General features: G+C 38.5%; 1 protein-coding gene across 2 annotated transcripts in view; it reads left to right on the top strand.

The window, feature by feature from the left end:
- The window catches only part of LOC121640141 (inactive ubiquitin carboxyl-terminal hydrolase 53), a 28,678-nt gene extending 6,188 nt beyond the window's left edge, over positions 1 to 22,490 (top strand). For both annotated transcript variants that reach the window (XM_041985805.1, XM_041985806.1), the window contains exons 2-17: positions 208 to 890; positions 2,719 to 2,811; positions 2,993 to 3,127; positions 4,890 to 5,000; positions 6,254 to 6,336; positions 6,544 to 6,628; positions 6,740 to 6,886; positions 8,137 to 8,286; positions 10,008 to 10,176; positions 12,920 to 13,063; positions 14,204 to 14,350; positions 15,865 to 16,639; positions 17,379 to 17,446; positions 21,170 to 21,236; positions 21,325 to 22,043; positions 22,178 to 22,490. In XM_041985805.1, the coding sequence (XP_041841739.1) occupies positions 747 to 890; positions 2,719 to 2,811; positions 2,993 to 3,127; positions 4,890 to 5,000; positions 6,254 to 6,336; positions 6,544 to 6,628; positions 6,740 to 6,886; positions 8,137 to 8,286; positions 10,008 to 10,176; positions 12,920 to 13,063; positions 14,204 to 14,350; positions 15,865 to 16,639; positions 17,379 to 17,446; positions 21,170 to 21,236; positions 21,325 to 22,043; positions 22,178 to 22,254 (3,114 nt within the window). In that variant the 5' untranslated portion in view covers positions 208 to 746 and the 3' untranslated portion in view covers positions 22,255 to 22,490. The remainder of the gene's footprint in view (positions 1 to 207; positions 891 to 2,718; positions 2,812 to 2,992; positions 3,128 to 4,889; positions 5,001 to 6,253; positions 6,337 to 6,543; positions 6,629 to 6,739; positions 6,887 to 8,136; positions 8,287 to 10,007; positions 10,177 to 12,919; positions 13,064 to 14,203; positions 14,351 to 15,864; positions 16,640 to 17,378; positions 17,447 to 21,169; positions 21,237 to 21,324; positions 22,044 to 22,177) is intronic.
- The last annotated feature ends 2,915 nt before the right edge of the window (positions 22,491 to 25,405 follow it).

Raw genomic sequence — 25,405 nt, forward strand, 5'->3', positions numbered from 1 at the left:
GGTTGTTTGTAAAAAGTTAATGGATAAGCTTTGTTGGTATGCATGACATGTTCAGTTTAAAATAAACCTGGAAGAATAGAAATGAAAAGTGAAGTTTCAGTTAAATAATGAATCTTGTCTAAATGTTAAACAGCTGTAACTGATAAGTAGGATCTAAACTGGTCTCTATAATGTCACTCTGTCTAATTCTCCCTTTGTCTTACACAGCCCAGCCACGTTTCCTGGATAAAACTACGAGCAAACTTCTGAGAGGGACAAATAATTGCATCTGAATGTCTGCAAGAGCACCAGGATCATGTCGGAAAACTTGCTGATGGAGGGTTTGCAACCCCTTCTGAAGCAGTTGTGAAGCTTTCATCCGTGGTTATATAAGCAAATACAGCCATTCTTCTGCATCCTCAAAATGCATCTTTTCTCAAGTAAAAGACAACTTTTCATCAAAGGCTTGCTAAAGTGAAGACTTGGACTATAAGTTTTTCTTTTTCTTTTTTTTTTCTGAGTTGACTTTTTTCTCCAAATTGAGAACATTTTTTTTTTATTGTACACAAAGTAAAAGAAGCTTCTCCGTGAGCTGCTGACATGGACTAGAAGCCCATGTGTGGTAGGGCAGCTGCTGCAGCTTGTGGAGTCACAGCCTCGGACTGCTGGGGTGTTTTTTCCTTCAGGGGCCAAGGGATTTGATCCCAGAAACAACCTGCCCTATCATCTGACTATCCCACCTGTCTATAGGCAGTCTGTACTAACCAATGGCATGGGTCAAGTTCTTCAGGAAGCCTGGAGGCAATCTGGGGAAATCATACCAGCCAGGAAGCATGCTTTCTCTGGCCCCCACCAAAGGACTGTTAAATGAACCGGGCCAGAACAGCTGCTTCCTCAACAGTGCTGTGCAGGTAGGTCTGCCCCATGCTTTGTTTGTTGATGGAATCAGTTTGTGCTTAAGCTGAGTGAGATCTTTGACAAAGACTATTTAACAAGGCACAACATTGGCATTTTATTGAAGTAAAAGTCTCTTTTAACTCTTCATTGCTTGTATGCAGTGAGTTGCAGAAGCTTTACGCTATTTGTGGAAATCAAAGTAATCTCTAGAAGGCATAAGGTGAAATGTGAACTTTGAGGAAATATGAATAGATTTTACATTTAAAAGACTGAGACCATAATTAACTTGGTACGGATATGGATTGTTTACATTCATGAGAAAAGGCAAGTAAATGTAGATAAAAATAAAAATACAGTGACTCTGCTCTCTCTGCAGACGAATATTCTAAAAATAAGAATAAGTGATACCCACAAATCAAGGAAAGCCAAAAGAAGATGGAAGTCAAATCTGTTTTAGGTAGAAATGATTATTAAAACAATAGATCCTCTGATCTGGAGGACCATAAACACATTCACAAGGAACTGCTTTTAGGAATGCTAGGAAGGGGAATTAAAAACCATGTTTTAATGCAAAAGACCTTTTAAGAAGATTCTGCAGGCTTTGAAGTTGCAGTGTGCTGCTTTACTGTGTAGATATACCTGCACAAATATGACCTAAAGAGTCTAGTCTGCAGAGTTAAATATTCCTGTGTCCTTTCATTATTATAAGTTGATGTGGAGTTTCTAAACAAGCCTGATACTTTTTGGATAAATCCTCCAATGGAACAAGAAAAAAAAAAAAAAAAAAAAACTATTCACCTGGGATTATCAAAGATATTTTTAGAGAACAAAAAGTGTATATTTTCACTAAACCTACACACACCAGAATACATGCAAATAACTTCCTTGAGTTGGCCAAGCTGAATGTTTTGCATCGGCGCTCATAGTTTATTTACAAAATTGTCTTTCCATCTAAAACGACATAGAAAAAACTGTGGATTAACTTTAAAACAATAGATAAAAGAAACTGACAGTACTAGGATCATTCTGTATAAAGAATTGGGTAAAAAACAAAGACACAACAAAAACTGAAATAGTCTTATTTGGCTATTAAATGTGTTTACAAGGTGTGCTGCTTAACAGAAGAGGTACTCATCTCACAAGCTTTAAACTAAGCCTCTTTTATTTCTTTTTTTTAACTTTGAACATGTAAATTATTATTATCAGGCTTAAAAAATATAATGAAATATGATGCCTTAAAGTTCTTTGCCTTTTGGAAATCAGGTCATCTTTTAATCTGCAAAGCTATTAATGGTAAAATAATACTTTTTTTGTGTCACTATCACTCTGTTTAGTTGTTGCTGTCCTCTTCCTGGAATTAAAAATGTTCCCTCATCTTAGAGTATGACCATTATTAATTTAGTCATTTTAGAGCTTAGTCACTGTCTAAATTTATCAGAGCTTCTCAGCAGTTTGTAAATGTACCTAAAGGTGGCTTTCAGCTACTGGAGTCCCGGCTGGTGAGATAATTCATTATAGCAGTCACTGTTAGTTCAGTCATGAAGAGGTCTGTGACTCAGAGGGCGAGACAACTGATGAGCTGGTTGAAGATGATCATTTCTTTTGGCTGTGTTTTGAATGAAGACTCACTCTGTGTTCTCACGACCTTGGAGACTTTGTTTATGCCCTTAATGCCATGTGTAATACAAGATTCTAGGATCCTGAATTCTCTTGCATAATAAGGAACTTCCCTGTTGATGAAAACACACATCTGCTTCTAATCATTGGAAATGGTTTTTTTATGGTAATAACTCTTATGATCCAGCATAAACATCACTGATGGCTTTTCTATGCCTTGTGTAGGTACTATGGCATCTGGACATCTTCAGGCGCAGCTTGAGACAGCTACCTGGGCACTTCTGTCTCGGAGATTCATGCATTTTTTGTGCATTAAAGGTATGATATAATCAACAGCACAGAAAACTTAAGAGCATTGCTCCTATTGGTCATCACGGATGTGTCTCACTAGGTCACATATCAAGACAGCTCGCTGAGCAGTGAATGTGACAGGAATGTTTTCTGTACACACAGAATCCAATTGTCCAATGTTCAAACCACTTCTTGCTCTCTTCTTCAGGGCATTTTCTCCCAGTTCCAGCACAGTCGGGAGCGTGCTCTGCCCTCCGACAACCTGCGTCACGCCTTGGCAGAGACCTTTAAGGACGAGCAACGCTTTCAGCTGGGCTTCATGGATGATGCTGCTGAGTGCTTTGTAAGTTCTCGTGGCAACAAGGGTGTCCTAAAAGGAGGGGTGTCTGCATATTTGTGTGATATCCCTGCTTCACAGTCAGGGTATTGCACTGCAGCAAACTGTTTGGCGAGGTCACTGAAAGAGCTTCTGTCCCCCTCTCCCCTCACCCTCTCTGCTACATCAGCGCTAGATATCATCATGACAGCTTATATAAGCAGAAGAGTTGTGTTTCAACCCTTGTGTATTGTTTTCCCATATTATATTGCATTTAAAAATAGCAAAAGAAATCTCTTGTGTGCCTGGTTTGATTAGTTGGTTCTCTTCTCACAATGTCAATCACTTCTACTAAATAACTTTATTCCCAAACGCTCTTAGCACAGATGTGTCCTGAAAACTATCTTGAAGTTGTTGTTTATCCTCTCAGGAAGTCCAATTACACAGTGGAATAACTGAAGGAGTACTTTAATGTCTCTGAAAAACAAGTAAATGCTAACAAATGTTTCTATATGCTCGGCTAAGTACATGAGCTTTTCCAGACATTGTTTTATTTCATTTTTCTAAAAATTTGTAGGCTTGATTGATGCAAATGCTCCTTTAATTCTGGCCTTACATTTCCCAGAAGTCCTTTGTAGAATCATTCAAATTTCTCTTCTTAAGCAAATGTTTGTTATGTTTAGGCTTGTCAACATAAAGACAGAAAATGAAACTACCCAATCTGCAAGTGTTTTTGCCCTGGTTTTAGTCATAAATCTCTGAATAGAAGTTCCAATTAGCCTAAGAGCATGTGTGACACCTTTTTTTTTACTTCATGCTGTCTTGCTATTTACATGTGAGTCAAATGAGTTGAAATTGCTGTGCAGTAATTAAAAATTGGACCACTCTGTTGTGAGTATTAGATGACATTATGGCTGAATACTTCAAATTTGAACCTAGACAACATTTCTCAGAAACTATGGCATATTTTTTGTAAAGCTTCGTCTTGTTCCTTGCAAAAAAGTCTCTGAGTATTTCAGCACAGCACTCATTTTGCACTTGATGTGCATTCATTTTTACTTGTCTCCTCCTGTTTCCTCACAAGCTTCTTGCTGTTGTTCCTGAATTGGTTTGCAATTTTTGCACCTAAGTATTCTTGAGCAGTATGACAGCAGCGTGGTCCCATGGTGTTTTTACTTTCTTCCCATTGTTAGACAAATGAAGGTGTTACCTTCAGGCTTTTTAAAATTACTGTCAGGACTGAACCAGATTTTTTTTTTCTTCCCCCACCACCTATAAATTCTACTCAATTCTTCAAGCTGTTTCATTTTATGACTTATTGGGATATTTATCAAATTAAGTTACTTAAATGCTAGTAAATAAGTGGTGGAAAATTATTTGGATAAATGAAATGTCATAACCAGCTTCTTTTCCAAAATGACTAATGCGCTGTAGTCATCACTTCTTCCTACCACACAGATCTTTTGCCTCAAGCATTCAACATGTAATGTATTGGCAGGAATGTGCCTGTGGAGAATTTATGTAAGGAGTTAACCAGTGTCAGTTTAACAAGCTGTGAAGTTGAGCTTGTTACCTCTACAGGGCTACCTAGCAACCTTAATATTTAATAAACTCACAAGGATTTGGTAGACACAGGATGAAGCTAAAATAGCTTGTTGTTTAAATGTGACCTCTTTGCTGTTCACAACATTGTTTCTAACAATTTAAGCCAAGGAAATGTGTGCTGTGAAGTAATATTAGGGTTGGAAATGAGCTGCCCTATATGTGATAATATCCTGTTCTGTCACAGGAGAACATATTGGAGAGAATCCACCTGCACATCGTGCCTGAGGAGACAGATGCCTGCACCTCAAATTCCTGTATCACACATCAGAAGTTTGCCATGTCACTTTATGAACAGGTAAGCAGGATGTTTGAAAGCTTTTGGCAGTTTTTTTCATTATGTAAGACATTTCAGGTTTGTGTGTCTTTTAAGATGTTGACATTAATCGCATGGCCTCCCTTTTAGTGTCTGTGTTTGAACAGCCTATACGGTTATGTGTGGACAATTCAAACACACAAGCCAGTGTTAGGATTAAGCTGTACATAAACACACTCTTTCACAAAAACACACTGACTCACTGCCTAGGACAGGAGAAATCAAATCCTATATATTTATTTATGTTTTTCATTTAAAGATGCACTACAGAACTTTTGCAATGTTCTCAGTGATACCCCCCCCCCCCCCCCCCCCCCCCCCCCCAAAATCAACAGCTAATTCAGCATTCGTCTTACATCCTACCTGTACTGAGTTCTCTCCAGTCTTACCTTGACTCTCGTCTTATCTCTTTCTCTTTTCCGCTCTTCCTCCCATAATATTTTCTTGCGTTCCTTTGCTGAATAAGCCATGGTGGCCGTTCAAAATGGCCGTGTGTTTAAATGTGTTTGCTACCATGTGACGCAGTGGGTAAAGCGAAACTCTGCTGCAGCATCCTGGATGAAGAGCTGTGTGGTGTGGTTTCTCGACATAATAGATATCACTGTGCCATCAAATGAGTCTGGAATGTGGAGGTGTAAGGTTGGAAAGTTACGTAGTGTGTCTTTAAAATCAGCTTGCCCTTTGTGGAAAAATGAATATTGAATGTTTCTTGTCAGAGTCAACATTGCTGCTGCCGCAGGGGTACTGGATATATTACAGATGGTCCACACATAATTTCCAGATGAGCACAACACAACACACACACCCCACCCTGCCCTTTGGCTCAGATGCCCACCACTGACTATCTTCACCCAAAGCAGCACTATCTCTGAGACACAGAGATAATACGCCTTTAGACTAAATCCCATGGGAGTGAAGTTAGTTAGTGGGTTTTGTTCCATTTGGACTTCACAGCACCAAGTCCAGCACATATTATCAGGACCTTAATTAAAATCGTTGAATAGAAATGAGTATTTTCAGAAATAAAACTAGATGTTAGCTGTTCATCTGTGTAGAGGATGTGAAAAAATCTCTATTTCTTTTTATCGTAGCTACTTTTTTCCCCTCACACTTGTTTAAAAAAACATGCTATAACCAGTCCTTGGCAGTAATTTTGCATGCTGAAATTACATCTGCTGTGTGTATGTTTTTGTCTGTGACTTCTTCTCTTTGTTCACCGACGCTCTCCTTTACAGTCAGTGTGCCGGAGCTGCGGGGCATCCTCCGACCCACTGCCGTTTACAGAGCTGGTGCATTACATCTCCACCACTGCACTCTGGTAAGGGACCCATAACATGAGAATTTCTTTGCTTCCCCTTTTATCATCTCTCACCCCACTCAGCTATCACTTTTCATGTTTCTTTGCATTATCATAACTTGATGTTTTTGCCGGTATTTGTTAATCATTACTCATCCCTTTATGGCTTCCTCTTCTTGCCTTTTTTTTTCCTATCCTCCACCTGATACCATGTGTCTCTTTTTTCAGTCAACAGATGCTACAGCGTCGGGATGAGTCCTTCGGAGAACTGTTACAAGTAGCCAGTACGATTGGAGACCTTCGAAACTGTCCCGTAGGTGGTCTTTTTTTTAATATGTTTCGATGCACTCCACTTTGTAAGCAGCTGAAGTTGCTTTTGGATCATATTATGGTCTTATTCTTATATCTTTGTCTTTTCTTCCAGAGTAACTGTGGCCAGAGGATTAGGATCAGACAAGTCCTCATGAACTCCCCAGAAATAGTTACCATAGGCTTTGTATGGGACTCTGATCAGTCAGATCTCACTGAGGATGTTATCCGCTCACTGGGACCTCAACTCAGTCTCTCTGCGGTGAGCCTGCTTTAACCTATCATCTACATTTCATTTAGCTTCCACCTAAACTAACAGGGTTAAGTAAGACTATCAAAACAGAGACCTAATTAAAATTCTCAAGTGTTTTAGTGGAATATTTACATAACTGTTTCATCAAACTACTGTCTGCTCTGTTGGAGGGTTAGCTTGTTTTGTTGCACTCGAACATATGTGGGAAATAAAGTGGGGATTTATTTCTCTGTAAGTCTCAGCTGTTGCATAAGCAGTTAACGCCCAATGCCCAGTTGGCCCATGCAGCTGATCAAAAAGCCCCTGCTGGCCTCGGTCAGCATGTCAAAGAGCCCCTCCTCTCATCTTTGTGCGCCTGGGTGTGTGAGCATGCCTATGAAGTGAACATGTGGGCTGATGGACTTCACTCAGATGAGAGAGACTGAATGTCCTACAAGTTGTTTTTCTTGTATTTTTTCACACACACTTAATCAAAAGTTGGCCCAAATGTGGGAACGTGTTTCCTTTTTTTAAATTCAGTGACATCTTCCTACACATTTGCATGAACTTTGTTTGCTTAAACTTTAAATGGACTTAACTTTTTCATATTTGTTTTTAACTTGTTAACTTTTTAAACATTCATTATTAGCCTTTTCACATCATTTCCAAGTCTGGATACACTTTACAAGCAAAAATCAATCATTGTAGTTCAGATCAGGACACTGGACATATTGCATAACTTATTTTTATGTATTTATTTTCTTATTAAAGCACTCACACCCTTTACATGACAGCTCTCTTAAACATTTCCAAAGCATACTTTCGGGAGAATTTCTGAGACCCACCCTCACATTACTGTGTCACAAAGGCCTTTATTCATAAGGAAGCATTTCATGTGACTTTATTGGGTTTTAAAGGGAACCCTCCACCCACACAATTCACTTTGAAATCTGTTTTTTTGAGACTATGAGGGGGAGACAGAGAACAGGCTGTTCTCTGAAAAAGACTATTCAGCTGTGTCCTTGTGCTGTCTGTGAAACAAAACTGCAAAAAAAAAAAAAAAAAAGTAAAAAAACTTCTTGAAGAAGTAAGATTACTGTGTAAAGTTGTTGCAAAAAAGAAATGTCAAGTGGACTTTTTCAAGGTAGTCTGAGGTTTGGATCCTCTGTAACAGATTTGATTGTCAGCATCCTTCACTTTTCCTCTTGCTTACCTTCCTATTGATGCAAATGAACAACTGGTGTAAAAATATGTATGTGTGTTTGTGTTTGTGGACACAGCTCTTTTACAGGGTGACTGATGAACATGCCAAAAAAGGAGAGCTGCAGCTCGTGGGCATGATCTGCTACTCCAGCCGCCACTACTGTGCCTTCACTTTCCACACCAAATCTTCCAAATGGATCTTCTTCGATGATGCAACAGTGAAAGAGGTAAGAGAATGTGCACTAGTCCTAAAAGAAATGTGCACTTGTCATAAAAGAAGTAATTCCAATTTCTATTTGTAGGTTTCATGTTGGAATTTGGGGTATGTTGCAGACAGTATTTAGTTTTTTGTTTTGGGCCTTTTTTTGTTTTTTTCTAAAAAGTAATGGGTTTAGCATGAAGCTAAAGCTACTATCCTAAAGTATGCATTGTTATAAGTTGATTAAACATATTCTGTTTCACAAACAGCAGTACTGAGCAGTGATGTTTTATCTATAAGTCTACTAAATGTCAAGTGGAGCAACATGCATTGCACATCCCGGTCCCTCTGGCCTGATGTATGTACTAAAGTCAGCCAAAACCCCCACCACTCTTTCTACTACAAATCCCCAACTCTGTTTCACAAAGTCCTGCAGTATTAAAGTGTAGCTTAATCATTAAAGATCCTTTTATGGATCCCTTTGCTTGTTGAAGTGAAGTGGTCCCTGCTAAATTGCTGTGTATTTGTGTGTGCTGCATATCTTTGTTAGGAAGAGTGTTCTTTCTTTTATTTATTTGTCTACTTTGTGTATGTACAATACACCAGCTTGAAATCTGCTTATCCGTTCTCTCCATTTTCCTTTGTGTTTAGTACTGTTTTTTATGATGTGCACATGTGAGCATGCCTTTTGTCTCAAATCCTCACAATTTTTCTCTGGGACTGTGGTGCATTGGCTGGCTGGCTCTGCGTCAATCCTTCAGCAGCTTGTGCTGTGTGCGCAGCCCCTCCTGAGTGAGATGAAGGCGCTACAGTATTCAGCCATCCTGCCAAGTGAATACCTGGATCAAAACTTGCCAGCATGTCTGAGACTCCCCCACCAAACCCCAGCCAGTGTATGGCTGCTGCAATGTAGCTCAATCACTAGAGTTATTTTACAATGCTAACACAATACCTTGTTAGGGGATCTGATTTCTGGAGGTCTCTTATTTTCTTGTAATGGAAAAAGTAATCCATAATAACCACTTTAGCTGAATAGTTTCAAGATTGTTTTTATTTTATTAAGAAATTTTAAAAACAATAGAATTATTTTTACTAAAACTTAGAAAATTGTTTTTCCCCCACATTGAGGAGGAGGTGTGAAGCTAGTTTTGAAGTTGAAGCTGCATTCAAAAGGCTCCTTTGTCATAGGTCTTAAATATTATGTATTTTCTACATTTTTATTTGTTTTTCTTTATCTCATTTGCATTGTTTCTTCTTTAGCTCTTTTCCTCTGTTCCTCCCCCGCCCACTTTCTCCTTCCCCCTCTCCCCCTGTCATTTACTTAATTAAGGAGCACACAAGCATCTGTTAGCCTGCAGCCTGCCTTTGTGGCTCCTTAATGTCGAGACATGCACCTAACACAGCTTAACTAATGTGATTCTGTGATTCAGTCTCAGTGTGGTGTATTTATATATATATATGTAAATAAAAGAAAATAACTCTTCTAACTAACAGTTAGATAATGGATAACTTTGAGTCAGATTAAGGTTACAAAATGACTAGTTGGCGATGCCACTCAAGCTCAGTATGAGTCATTTGTTCTATTTCTCTACTATTTGAAATTACACTGAACCTCGACTGTTTGATTTAGACAAAACCATCCATGATCTGATCCAACATGAGGAGTTTTTGCTCAGTGTGTTTATACATGTATGCGCACTGAAACCTGTAAGTTTACCTTTCTATTTCCTTTTTTTTCCTTTTTTATAGATTGGGTCCCGATGGAAGGACGTGGTGAGCAAATGTATAAAAGGTCACTTCCAGCCTCTCCTACTTTTTTACTCCAACCCTGATGGGATTGCCATCACCACAGAAGATGCCTCAAGACCAAACAGTAGCTTGTCCCACTACAAGACCTCCATCAATGGAGAAGTGCAAGGTATGAATTGTTCTATTACTTTTACTTTCTTGTTAATGTTCACCTTTATTAGAATAATATTCCTAATAAGGGCTAGCTCAAAAGTCATCTTGTTGACATTTCAAAAAGATCAATAGTGTATTGGGTGAGATGAGGCGTGGATCGAGTGTTATTTTGTGGGATTTACAATTCCCTTAAGATCTATTTATCTGTCTATTATGCTTGATGTATTTTTCTTTGCATTCACTTGTTCTAATCACATCCCATTTCAATGTAATGTCCTACTGTAAGTCAGCCATTCAAGTATAGCTAGACTGTGTAATAAGAAGAAAACTTTTTTAGAGCGCTAGTAGCGGATTAAATGAAACATAAAAGCTAAGCAATTGAGTGTCTGTCTCAAGTTAGTTTACCTCAAAAAGTACATTTTTATACCTATAGTTTAAGTTGACTGTTTGTTTGATGACAAATTTATCTTCTTTTGACTTTTTTTACAGTGGCATTTGATCAAGGGTTTGCCTTTAACTAAATGTCACCTTTTTGTAAATTTAAAAACCAGCTTGTTGATAAAAAGTTTAACTCAAACTTGGAAAAAACAACAATGCTTTTTAATGACAACCTAGACAAGACACAAATGAGCAACTACAGCCCGATCTCAAATCTTCCTTTTCTACACTACCTTTCAAAAGTTTGGGGTTACTTCCCTATTGAATCCCATAGCAAAGTGACCCCAAACTTTTGAACGGTAGTGTAAGTAAGATAATTGAAAAAGCCGTTTTTCATCAGCTAAACGACTTTTTAACACAAAACAACTGCTACGATGTCTTCCAGTCAGGTTTTAGATGGCACCACAGCACTGAGACTGCTCTGGCCAAAGTCATTAATGACATATGTTTGTATACAGATGATGGAAAAATGTCAGTCTTAGTCTTACTGGACTTTAGTGCTGCATTTGATACAGTCGACCACAATATATTGCTTAAATGACTGGAGAACTGGGTGGGCCTCTCTGGCACTGCGCTACACTGTTTTAAATCTTATTTAGAGAACAGAAAGTACTTTGTGTCAATAGGTAACTTTACATCTGAGCAGACAAAAATTACATGTGGAGTTCCCCAAGGTTCCATCCTGGGGCCTCTTCTGTTTAACATCTACATGCTCCCACTGGCACAGATCATGAGGAAAAACAAAATTAGTTACCATAGCTACGCAGATGACACACAGATATATATTACAATGTCACCAGGAGACCGAGGCCCTGTACAGGCTCTTGGTAAATGCATTGAGGAGATTAATGACTGGATGTGTCTGATTTCTTCAGTTAAACAAAAACAAAACTGAGGTGATGGTTTTTGGTGCGAAAGAGAAACGATTAAAGGTCACTACAGAGCTTCAGTCTGTACACCTAAAAACCACCAACCAGGCCAGAACTCTGGGTGTACTGATGGACTCAGACCTTAACTTTGAAAAACACATTAAGGGAATTACAAAATCAGCCAACTATCACCTTAGGAATATATCGAGGGTAAAAGATCTGATGTCTCAGCAGGACCTGGAAACAATAGTCCATGCTTTCATCTTTAGTCGGCTTGATTATTGTAACAGTATTTTTACTGGTTTACCTAAAAAATCAATTAGACACCTGCAGCTGATTCAGAACTCAGCTGCTCGAGTCCTCACTAAGACCAAGGAAGTGGACCACATCAGTCCAGCTCTGAGGTCTTTACACTGGCTGCCTGTTCATCAGAGAATAGATTTTAAAGTTCTGCTGCTGGTCTATAAAGCTCTGAATGGTTTAGGACCAAAATACATCAGTGACCTCTTGACCCATTTTGAACCTGCCAGAACCCTCAGGTCATCTGGTTCCAGTTTCTTATCAGTTCCCAGAGTCAGAACCAAACATGGAGAAGCTGCATTCAGCTTCTATGCTCCACATGTCTTGAACAAACTCCCAGAAAGCCTCAGATCAGCTGAAACACTCAGTTTGTTTAAATCCAGGTTAAAGACCCACCTGTTCTCTGCTGCATTTCAATAGTTTTTATTTAGAAGTCAACATCTACATCTGGTTCTTTTAAGCTGGAATCATGTTTTAATATTGTCTTTAACTTGCATTTTATCTATTTTATTTTAGCATATTCCTTCTGCTTTTATTTCATTAATTGCATTTCTTTTAATCTTTATTTATTTTTTATTATTATTTTTATATACTTGTCTGCACCCTGCTGTAATGATTTATGTAAAGCACTTTGAATTGTCTTGTACATGAAATGTGCTTTACAAATAAATTTGCCTTATTGTTCCATCAGTAGTGTTAAGGTCACTGTAAAATCATGCGGGTTACATCTGCTGCCAGGCAGTAATGATAATTTGTTGATGACAACAGCTCAACATCTTTGCTGTTAGGATTATACGTTCCTGGATTTGTGTGGTTGGAGAGGTTTTTATCCCCTTAAAAGATCCTCCTCCATCTCTCCATGCTGGCTGTGCCTCAGTTCCAAGCTAAGGCAGCTGCTCACTATCCATCAGCACTGAAAGGGACTCTGACTAAATTAGAAGATTCTCCAAAGACCAAAGAAGAGCAATGTTTTTAAGTTTAAATAGATTTTTTATTTTATTTTATTTTCAGGTAATATCTGTGTATTTGCTGATAAATGCATATATGTTCCATCTTTCACATGAAGGAACAGTTTGTTGTGTTGGAAAAGGGAGAAGCCAGTCTAAAAATACAACAGTATTAGTTTAATTTTTTTTTTTCTTTCCTTTGCAGGCTTTGAGTCTCCAGTCCCAGTACCCAAGAAACTGGACCTCACCAAAGAGAATCTGAAGACTCTGCTGGGCCACGACGCTCTCAAAAAGACTCATTCGACCCTCAGCAGGGGCAGTGCGCAGACTAGTGGAGGACGGGGACCAGGTAAAGGGACATAATATGGACCAGGATTCAAGTGGGAATCAAGTTTGAGGACATGTTGATGGAGAAGTAAAATAGAATCTGACATATAAAGTGGTCAGCTCTTTAAATAAACAGCATGCAGAAAGATACTCACACTATGAGATAGCTGTTCTTTTAATTGGAAAACCTGCTTGATTTATATACAATGTTTGTCCACAGAGCTTGGCAACAGACACAGATCTCTTGTTTATCTGGATAACAACAAGAGGAAGAGATAATTAAAATTAGAAACTAAATCTGGCCATACTGGTAATACAGATGAGATTATTTACCTTGTTGATGAGAAAAGTCACTAAGAGATGCCAGTTCTGCACATGCTAGTGTACAAGTCAGGAGTATTAACTCTAGTAAATGAACTTTTCTTGGATGTTGTTCCACATTCACTTTTTTTTCCCTTATGATGGTGTAAAATTTTTTAATATCCTTGAACTGTTAATTATTATTTCTCCTCTCCTGAATGCAACTGTGAGGGAGGCTGCTAGAAAATGAAATGTCAACAGTTGCTCTCAGCTTTCATAAATGCCAAATTAAATTAAATGAAAAAAAGTTGAATATAAAGTTAAATCATGTCATGATCTTGCTTCTCTTTGAAAGAGAGTATTGTATCCCCAAAATGAAGCCACCAACAGCAGAGGTTTTGTAAACTGTCATGTTTATCTTCCCTGGGCTTCTTTTTGAAGCAAACAAAACTGCATTATGATCACATTTTTCAGGGTCATGGCTAATCATGGTGTTTCCAAGTGAATGTCTGCCAGAGACTGGACACAGAAGCTTCTGCATGGTTTCCCTGCTGCATTTCCCTTCATGTAGAACATCTAGAATATACATCATTACAATGATGTGCTGTAAACACACTCAGCAGCTGCTCAGTGCTGCAAGGATGCTGGGGACTGAAAACAATGATGGGGAAAATAATCTAGAGACAAAAGAAACATCTGTGAGATTAAAGTGCTGCAAAAGTGGAAATCTTTTGAGTTTTTTTTTTCTTTTTAAAGGTTAGCATTGATAATGAAAGATAAATATATTGGCTATGTAGACCTTGGAGAAGAAAAATAAGTCAAATACCTGACTCACATTTGTTTTTGTTTGTTTTGTTTTTAGGGAAAATCGGAACCAGCGACCCCAAGAGTCACCTCAGGGAGATTTCCAAAGAAGTAGCCCATAGAGCAGGAGAGTTGCGGGGAATGCATTCATCCAGAAGAGACACTGATAGGAGTGGTCAGCAGAGGGTGGACACACGCTACAGAGGTGAGCTGCTGCTGCATACGGATCAAAGGAGACTGCAGATGCAGCACTGTTCATATACACATGAATTATCAAGTGCTGAAATGTAAAACAAAAAAAAAACCAAAACAAAAAAAACTAGCCTTCCACTTCCCTAGCCCTTATGTAACCTTCAGTTTTTGAGAAATGTGTCGGAAAGGGGATTAAATGCTGACGTCTGTTAGAGCCAGTCTTGATCCCCCCTCTCTGAGTCAGAGCTGCTGGTTTCCCTCTTTGTGTTCCACATGACTATTAACAAATAAATACAGCAACAACTAATGAGATCAGAGCAGAGGGGATGAGAGATGGAAGGAAAAATAAAGGGTCAATTTCCTGCAAATTAAACATTTATGCAACTTTCTCTTAAAAACTGTACATGTTCTTATCAGTGCATGGAGTGATTTGCTTCTTTAATACTCAGTGTTGCTTTCCATTAAAGATCTGAGTGGGGATTATTGAGGACATTTGTAACATGCATCAAATCCACTGTCTTAGTAAAGCACTAGTGTCATGGCTGAGGTGTATGGCAAGGCTTAGGTGACAGTACTCTCACACACAGGCTGACAATTAGCTAAAAGATTTTACTTGGAAACAAAGCATTCAAGAGAAACTTGAGCAAATGTTGAGATTAACCCGCAGATGATCAGTAACAGCATAGGTTTGAAATATTTTACATCACCTAGAAAATGATCCACATCCTTATGGACTGTTGACAACTTGGAGCTGGCAGGCGAAGCAGTCTGCAATCACACATATGAGGGAAAACTCTAGACAGCCATGTTTGAAATTGATTTAGCTGTGGCTCATAGTCTGCCAAGTCAGAAGTGATGGGGACTCAATCTCTTGTGGGCTTATATTCAAGGTCTGACAGTTATATTAAGTTCTAGATTCACTTATTTTATACTCAAACATTACAACTTGTTTTTTTATGCTATTTAGATGTTAATATCATTACAATGCATAGAGGTGGCTGTTAAATAGCACACACAGATTTAGTACAAAACAACATTCACATATTTATTTATTTATAAACAGAAAAACACTACTGTAACACATTTTGTCAAAGGTGTCAAAGGTAGCATGGATGTTTATGCATGACCTGGCTTCCTTCTGTGCTGACACCACAGACGGAAATTGACTCCTGGTGGCTGTAATTTACACCTTTTCGCCATCCGGAGACATAAATGCCACTAAGTTTGCTGTTGTCATGGCCTTCCCACACTTTCTGCACACCCTCCTGTGTTCTTTATTGCAGCTTTGTACCTTGATGTTGAGGTGTCAGTGTGGGTCGATTTTCTGCTGTGGCAATGTTATTTATAACACTTTCTTTTGATATTAGGTGTAGCTTGAAAGGCATCAGATAAAATGCAGTTAAAAAATGTGTGTTGAGTTGTTCTCAAGTCATGAATTTTAATGCTTTTCTTGTAGAATCCTTAAGAATGTTGTTTAGATTGTTTTAAGTTTCCAGTTAAAGCTCTTATGAAACCTCTTTTCCTCAGATCCAGGTCAAGACAGGACCTACTCCCGCTCTGCTTCCCCTCCAGAGAATGGCTTCAAAAACCACATTGAAACTCGACTGTACAGCAGCCAAGGAAAAGGTCCCACCCGGACTGAGCGAATGCCGCAGCTCGGCGGCAGGTCCTCTCATGAACCTTCCCACTCCCACTCAAGGGTCCAAGTGTTGCCCAGTGCTCCCACTGTAAGAAGTGCCCATCACAGCCGAAGAGCAAACCAGCTCTCCAATGGATATGACACTGACAGCAGCCAAGACTCCCGAGAGCGAAATGGAGGGAACAGCCGCAGCAGGTCCAGTCGTCCGTGGAGGCCCACGCGGGAGGCGCTAAATGTGGACAGTGTTTTAAGCAGCATCGATGGCGGAAATTTGACAAGCGAAGAGCAAAGGCACCATAGCCCTCGGAGAAGACCCAGTAGTCAGTCGCCGTCACGTGACCGAGAGCAAGATAGAGATTTTATGTGGGGAGGCCGGGAAGAGCGCAAACCCAAAAGCCTAATGACCATTTACGAGGATGAGCAAAGGCATGAAACTGGGGGAAGCCGAAGCTCATTGGAGTCAGATAGCCGAGGAGGCCACAATGACAAGGACAGATCGAAGAGCTCTGCAACGCTTAAAGTGCGCAGCGATAACTGGAAGATTCAAAGAACTGAATCTGGATATGAAAGTAGTGACAGACTTAGCAATGGTTCAGCAAACCTTGACTCCCCTGTTGTAGAGGGCCTCTCATCCAAGGACCTCCAGCCTATACCTGAGCTGAGGTAAAATAACTTGTTTTTTCGTATGTTTTTATCAGCAGAGTGCTCCAAAACTTTACAGTGTAACAGAAATAACTGATGCAATTTTTAGCTGTGTTGACAATAACAATTATATCCCCATCCTCTACTGGTGTAAGGAACCAGAGTCTCAAAAGTGCCGTTTTTAAATGACTAAACAATACAAATAAACTCTTCTATGAAAAGGGAAACCCATTTTCATAAATATGTACAAGGCAGATATACACATTTTATTATTCATGGCTTTGTTGTTTAGGTTTTGTTCGTAGTTAATTATCCAAACTAGCTGACAACTCCAGTACTCAGAGAAGAGAGCCTGCAGATGACTGACTCCCTCCACCACAAGTGCATTTTCCAAACCTGTCTGTTATTATTAATAATATTTACGGCATCATACTTTATTTTTTTGCTATTTAAAAGACTTTATAGAAAATACAAAGCACTTTTTTGTTTGGTTAATACCGATAACAGCAAGGGTAAGAAAACAAAGGACAGGATGTGGGGTTTGTTGTGTTTATATTTGTTCTGTCTTTGTCAGAGTACACCGCTGCATATCATTCATGATAGCACTATGCTGTATATTTGGAATGTACTCATAAGTTAATGTCTTGCTTTAGCTAACAGCACATTTTATTTCTTGTAAATGCTTGATTAAACAGGGATGTTTTGGAACAGTTTGTGGTATTCCACATCACATGGGTAATTTAATTTATTTGTCTTTCAGGGATCCCTTCCCTCAGAGAGGACGTGATGATTACAAGACTGATGTCTTGTACTCAACATTTTCTACTGGTGAGCAACTCGGTCTCTCTGAATGTAGTTGAAGAAGATACACAATGTTTCTGTCTCCTAAAATCCAAAAGAAATGTACATTTTCCATATCAGAACAGGAAGATTCAGTCTTCTGGTTTCAGGCTTGGGCCCCGATACTGATGAAATTTCTTTCTGTATGTTGTAGGCTTGTGGGTGTTTAATGACCTGCAACGTTAAGATAGCACCCACCAGCTTCCTTGATTTATTGTTCCATCAGTAGTGTTAAGGTCACGGCCTGATTGAAGGGATATAGTGTGGAAATAAGTGTGTTTTGGCTCCTGACTGGCTAGCCTTGACCACCGTTTTTCCCTTGAGTAAAGTCTGTGTTATGCAGCTTGTAACAAAATATACATTGGTATTTTTCATTTAATTTACTCTATTTATAGTTTACTGTCTTCAGGGAAGAATATTACCTTGTAACTGGTAACAGTATAACTTTAAGATTCACAGGGGAAAAAAAATTGCTGTGAAAATCTGTTTGGACAACTGTTGTTAAGGGAAAAACTGACATGATGAGCTCACAATGGGTCAAGTTGCAAATATATAATATGTCTTTTTATCTTCTGGAACAGATGAAGGGAGATGAGCTAACATGAGCAGCACTAGTGGGTTTATCATGGAGACATTCTGTACATTATTATCCAGCAACTACTGCTTATATGCAATATCACCACAGGAAAAATGGAAGTAAATATCTATTAAATTTCCAAAAACCTTTCCAAAACACCTTGTTCGGCTTAATTAATCTTCAATTAGAGTTGGCGATGAGTGAGCTTATTACAAGGGCCACCTGGCTGTGCCCTGCCAGGCAGAAAATGCCATGACTGGAGCTGTCAGAAGGTGGTGTTCAAACCCGGCTCAGATGAAGTGTAGTTTTATAGCACTGCTTTATTGCAGGTTGCTTAAAAAAAAAAAAAAAAAAGCATCACAATCTGAAAATCGTGTGTCTTTATTTTATTCGGTTATATATAGCTTCAAGAAAAATGTGGCAAGTTTGGAAACTGAAGCAGTGTGTGTTTTAGTAATAGCCTGTGAGTTTTAGCACATGCAGAGGGCTGCATGTAAAAGAATCTCAGGCAAAGATACAGACTCCCGTTCCAGTTACGTGTGCCTTCACTGTTGCTTTTAACATTTCAAGAACCGCCCTTGAAAAACTTTTATTCTACAGAGCTGTGTGTAAAATCTAATAATAATGAAAAAACTCATACTAAGTGTACTCATAGAGAGATCCTAATGTTGCATTCAGATGGCAAACTCGACTAATGTAGTTATCTTATTTCCTCTTTGATGACTTTTATAGTACTTGTTGAATTTCAAAAATACCCACAGCTGTATTTTCACATAGATTTAAAGCATTAATATCTTGAAATGCTAAATTGTTAACCGTTCAACTCAAACCTGACTAGAACTTTGATGGGGCCTCTGAGGTTCAGTCTCCACTGGCTATTTTAAGATCTGCGTGGAATATTTACACCCCACTGCCTGCAAATTGTATTGACAAGCTGCAGTAAATGTGTCCAGAGTCAATTTGGCTGGAGTTCAGTTGTGTGCGAGTGGCGTGGCAGGAGCTGCAGACTCCAGGAGTCCATTTAAGTCCAGAATTCTTTCTGGAATCACATTCGTGTTCAAGGATCTTTGTGAGGTTAAATTTTGTAATGCAGACAATCCACTTCTTTCTGGTAAACCCTTGATCTGATGGCTGATTTATGAATGCCACAACTTAGTCTCATTTCACGTTCAGGGACTCTTAAACCCATCATTAGGACTCCACTGAAACTAAAAAATTATCATCAAAGAAATGTTGTAGTGTTTTAGTGCAAAGCTTTGAAGAATCTGCGTGTTCATAATAACAGATAATAAATTTAAAGCTAGAGCTATAAGACTCCTTACCCTAGTTGGATAGTTGGAGTCGCTTAACAAGCAAGAACCTGATGCGATAATAGTAAGTGTTAATGCCATGGGATGAGATCACATTTATGATGTGGTATTTGGCTCACTGGTTGCATACCTGTGTCATATCAGCACACACACAGAGGCAGTGGGAACTTGTTTTCCACTCAGGGGCTCATGATTCGCTGCAAATAAGCTGTGCACTTTTGATAAATGAAGAATTTTAACTTAACTCAGATTACTGAGAGGAGTTGAAAACCTCATATTTTTTGGGCTGCACTCATGTCACATGACTGTTTTTTTATTTCTCTCACTTAGTCCTGGTAACCTTGTAGTGGATATGTGGAGCTCCTAAGCAGGTGCCTTAGTTCAGCATTCCTACAGTCATCCTTTATGCTGGAAAGGGCCTGGCCCAGGGGCCTTTATGTAAATCAGAACTAATCACTTACTCAGTAGAAAAAATTGTGTGCATACGAAGCAGTTTGACTGTGTGTTTTTTAATCCTATTTAACAACTTGACTTCATGCTTTCCAGTTAACGTGGGAATGCCGCAGGAATTTTATGGCACACCACTTAAAGCAGCTAAGATGCAGCACTGATCGCTGCACAGTTTAATCTATGCAATCACACATGGAGGGTTTCCCAGTCAAGTGCAGTAGGCCATGCAGACTGCAAGACATTTTGGGTACATCTGCTTTGCTGGCATCTGCTACAGTCACATTAATACAAATATTCCACGTAAATGGGTATTCTCTGTACATAAGCCAGACCCTAAACAGAAAGAACTGATGAACATAATATTTTGAGAAAGTTTTAGTCATGATTTTGTCTTAAATTCTGAAAAACAGTAGCAGACTTGCAAACCAATATCAGTAGCCTTACCCTGCTGATATCCAGCTGTTTTTTCCTGTGATGATATTAACATGAGGATTTTCTAAAGTGAAAGTACTGTAAACTACATCACTTGTTGTTTTGAGAATCATATTGTTACAGCCGCTTGCCAACATTGCAGATCAGCAGCATCAAATTGTGAATTCCCACATGGGCTTAGTGGCTTAAAAATGCAATAGTGTGGTGGGGGATCTAAAGTCTGGAGTCTGACCCTGGCGTAATTGCATGCCAGCACAAAGGATTTAGCCACTAATGCTTTGAGAGAGTGCGTGGGGGGTGGGGGGTGGGGTGGAGGTATGCTGACACATCACAGATGGTTGTCAGCCACTCACTCACTCTTGTCCTGTTAGTCAGCTGTCTGTCCCAGGTTGTGTCACCCAACATACTAACAGCCCCCACCCTGCAACTGGTTTCTAAGTTTGTGTTTAAACTCACCTGAAAAATGGTTTCATAATATAGTTACATTTCTTTGGGCACGGCTGACCACAAGAGGGTGTCTTTTTTTATTTTTTATTTATTTATTTATTTTTTTACCCACCCCTTTTTAGTTACTAAACCAGACTGAGTTCATTCAGGGTATTGTTTTATTAGGACAGTTAGCTCTAAGCTAACTGGGCCTGGATATGAACCCACATTCCCTTTGAGGCGCCATGTACTTTGGCTGGATCAGACAGTCAGAGTGGTACACAGGGGGCCTGAGGGCGCTCTGCCCGACTGGCTGCTTTGATACTTCCTCTCCCACCACCAGGCAGAAGGCCTCACCATGACCCCTGTTAGATAACATGTCTTTGCTGGAGATACAGAAAAAAAAAAAAAAACACATACTGTAGCCATGTTCAAATAGAAAACCCATCACAGATGTTATCTTATTTATGGTGTGTTTTGATATTATAAACTAATGAGAATGTGTTTTTTGATCAGGTGAGATGGGGAGAAAATCTCCAGATCTGCATGACTCCAACATCCTGTCTTGTCAACCCATACAAAGGTAGTACTAAAAAAAACTCTGTTAGTAAAATGTTGCAGTTAATTGTCACAAGTTAAATACAAGTGTTCTTGTGTTTGTACTTTAACAGAAAAAAAGCCTTTAGGTATACACCTGGGGTGTTGGAAAAGAACAATGGGCTGGATAGCGAACAAGATGAAAACGTAGATGGCAGCCCTGCGAGCCCCGTGCCTCCTTACTTAGCCAAGACCAGCAGCTCTGAGTGGAACAGCTCAGATGACCTTGCTGGGCCTTTCTCTGAACAAGAAGAGACTGTAGACTCCTATTTGCACAGCTATCTGCCACCTTTACCCCCGAAGACTTTTGGCAACATTCACCCTGACCTATCTGGCATCCGCTTGCTACCACCAGAGGTGCCAGCACGGCAGAGCCCCTGCAACGAGCCCAAAAATGGCATGTCCCCGCTCATGCACACCACTCTCCGGCGTTGGATTGAGACACCTGCCGAGCACAGGCTTTCATCTGACGCCAGTTCCAAGTCGGGGTCATCAGACCAGGAAAGGAACGATCTGTCGGCCAGCGAGAGCGACGACAGGTTACCCAGCCCAAAGCCCAGACACGATGATGGGACAGACTCCACCTCTCTGAAAGATATAGTTCTTCCCACTACCTTTTTTTCTGTGGATAGCTGTATGACAGATACCTACCGGGCCAAATACCACAAAAAGCCTGCTTCGTACATGAAAGCAGAGGACCATACCTCATCAGGAGAGAGTGATGTGGAAGGGAGGGGGCTCCCTTTTACAAATGTTCAGCCTTTAGAACCTTCCAGAAGCAGAGCAGAATCAGGTATGAAGGATCTCAGCACACTTTTATGAATACTCTGGATACTAATGATTGACCATTAAATGTTTAAAATGACATTTGATTCACTAACGTTTGTTTTATTATGTGTGATTGAGTCTCTTAATCTTGTTTTGCAGGTTATTCTACAACAAAAACTACTGCAAAGTGGAATCCGGTAACCCCAAGAGGACTTGACGAGCATGGTTTTCTATGATTGTAGCAACAGCACCAATTTTAACTTTGAATGATTCTGTGACTGGATGCTGAAAGAAACAAGGTTTTTGTTTGTTTTGTTTTATTTTTAACAGTGATATGTGTTTGTAACATAAGGTTGAGAATTAAACTGGATGAGGAGATTGTAAAAAAAAAAAAATAAAAATAATGGCAGATTTCTTTAATTAGCCATTTGGCTACTGAAAGCTTTGAAAAACTAATTTGCACAGTGCTAGATTGGTACAAAAAAGAAGCAGGTTTAGTAGATTTTGCTGGACTGTTGGAGCTCAGAAGGTTAGAACAGTAAAGAATGTGTCACAAAAAGCTACTTTACCACAAAGGAGATTGAGTGTTTTATTTTTATTTTTATTATTTTACACCTTTTCCACATTTCTCACACATTTTATGGGATGCTTTTGTTTAACCACTTTCTTTTCAGTGTTATGGGGCGTCTGCTCCAATTCTGTTGGCTTATTACATGGTCTAAGTGTTAGTCAGCGGGTTTTGAAGAATACAAGAGATTCCAATTATTGTCAGAACATGTTTTTTTCTGTAGATTTCTACAACATAATGTTATATTTCAGGCCAACTCTTGGCACAATTAGAAAATGGATCCCAAGGATCTGTGCAACTCTCACATTTAGTCTTTGGCTTATGAGGTCGATTGTGGAGTTCGATGATAAAGCATAACTACTTTGTCTCTGACTCCTGGACATCCTCGTGATAGTTATACTGAGGTGATGGATAAATTAAAACTGATGGCTTATATAGTCTAAACATGTTAGGGACATCCCTGCTTCTTCCATGCATATATCCCATCATTATTGTGTAATTACAATCTCTCACATGTCTGCCCACTGTTTTTGTAGGTTATTTTTTTCTTTTAACACATCTTACAGTTATAATTATTGTCTTTACAAAATTGCTTTCAAACTCTAGACTGGACTTGCTTTGCTTTGTTCATTTCTTTAAAAAGGGGTGTTTGATAGAGAGTTGTAACTTTGACTTGTTTCTTTAGGTTCAGATGTTTTATATATGCAGCAGACTAATGCACAGTGCCTTTTGTATTTTTCTATGTCAAAGTAAGATGAAATTTGGAGTATGAGTTGTAAAGTTTGATTTTAAAGATTTTTTTGTAAAATTAAATTGAATTTTTATTAACAAATGCTAAATAAACCGTTTTATTTAACTGTTTGTGTGTGTGTGTGTGTGTCTCAATGCTGTGTCAGAATAAAATGTAAAAAATGATGCAGCACTCATCTTAATTTTATAATTAGGAAAAGGCTAATCAACTGATTTATGATCAGTGTACTAATTTCCAAATATTATTTATGTGTAGTCTATGTTGGTAAGCACTGCTTTGGGAGCAGAATTGCTGATCACGTAGGAAGCAGCTGCTGGGAAAAGTGGGGATTTGCTGCCATCTGCAGTGGCCTATTCTAGTTGCACCTTTCTATTTCCACTTCTGTCTACCCAACCAGAAGCAACTGCAGCTGCTGTTACCAACATACTAAAAAAAAAACGGAATCTTTTTCAAGTTTTCTGCTTGCAAAGGAAAATATTTTTTTTTAACTTACATTTGAGGTGCATAATTTTTTTCCATATAAACTATACCACCACTGACATGCTTGGTGTAAAAGATGCTGCTGCTTTGTAATTATGGAACTATAATGTTCTTAAAAACTCAGATGTATCCTTGTTTATTTTCTTGGTTATTTTGTTATATTTCTTGAATCGTCCTTAATAGCAAATGCAAATGCAAAGCAGTAAGTGACAAACACATACCAACAATGAATTGCTAGCAATAGTCCCAATTTTCTTAGGTTATCTTAGATGGATATGTCATTGAAGATATTGGTGCTCTATGAGGGAGAAGCCCTTGTGATTTCATGTTTGACTGCTCTGATTTTCTTTTACCAATTTTTAATATTTAAATGTTTTGTGTTGTGTTCTATGGTTGCATTTTAGATATCAGTATTTATGGATTTCTATGTAACTCATACCAGTTTCAGTTGTATAAAGTTAAATGTTATGTATGCAGAGGGTTGACAGAATGCTGAGTTTTTACTGTATGTGCTGTAAATTGTTGACGGCCCAGATAAGGGTGATTGACACACTATTTATAGTTTATAATTGTTACTTGGCTGCACCCTTTAACAAGGGGGGCCACAATTGAGAACCCTTGTTGCATAGGCCACACTATACATTGACTTTCCCTACCTGTCTGCATTGTGCTTCATGATTGTCATTTAAAGATTCGAGAAATGCACTGGTATTTTTTTTTTTTTGTCCAGACTGGTTATTTTAATGCTTCTCATATTTTCCATCATAAGAGAAGCTAAATATTCATCACTAATTTAGCTAATCAGGTTTAGTTTAGTTTATTAAGATCCCCATTAGCTGCAGCAAAGCCACAGCTATTCTTTCTGGGGTTTAACAACTTATGCATACAATAAGAAAACGAACATTATAAAGCAAAACAAAAGCCATGTTTTTATAACCTTCACATGTAGCCAAGTGAGCTTTATGCTTCCTCACTTCTTGATATTCACATTATGAGACACTTTTTCGTATAACCCTGTGGATTATCCTTACATTATTATATTATTATATTATATTTTGATTTATATTAGTAGTGATTTTAATGTGTTTTAGCAATGAATTCCATTCTTTCATACATCTATAAAGAACAGTGCATTCAGTGGCCAGTATAATGCATTTAAACCAACACTACATAAACAATTGATCATGTAAAAGAGTAATGTAGCAGATATTGTTAAAAAATATTTAAAATTTTAAAAATTATTTTGACTAAATTGTATTATAATTATTACTAAATAATTTTTATGTTAATAGATAACTGATATGAGAAATGTACCAATTGAGAAAAAGTGCAATAATCATTGGAAACATCACATACTCTGTATTTAAGTAAATCTTCTTTAAACACAGGATTTTCTCATACAGTGTTTTATTAGATTAGTATGCTTTTAGCAAAATTTAAGACAGAGCAGAAAATTAACATATATTCAAACTTAGACTTAGTCTTTCAAAATCCAACGAACTTTCAGGAATATTTTATTATTATTATTTTTTTATTTAATTTACATTTCATTTCTTTAATTTTAAAAATTATGCTGACAGTTAATCTG

This window comes from Melanotaenia boesemani, chromosome 5 (genome assembly GCF_017639745.1).
Source record: "Melanotaenia boesemani isolate fMelBoe1 chromosome 5, fMelBoe1.pri, whole genome shotgun sequence".
NCBI lineage: Eukaryota > Metazoa > Chordata > Actinopteri > Atheriniformes > Melanotaeniidae > Melanotaenia > Melanotaenia boesemani.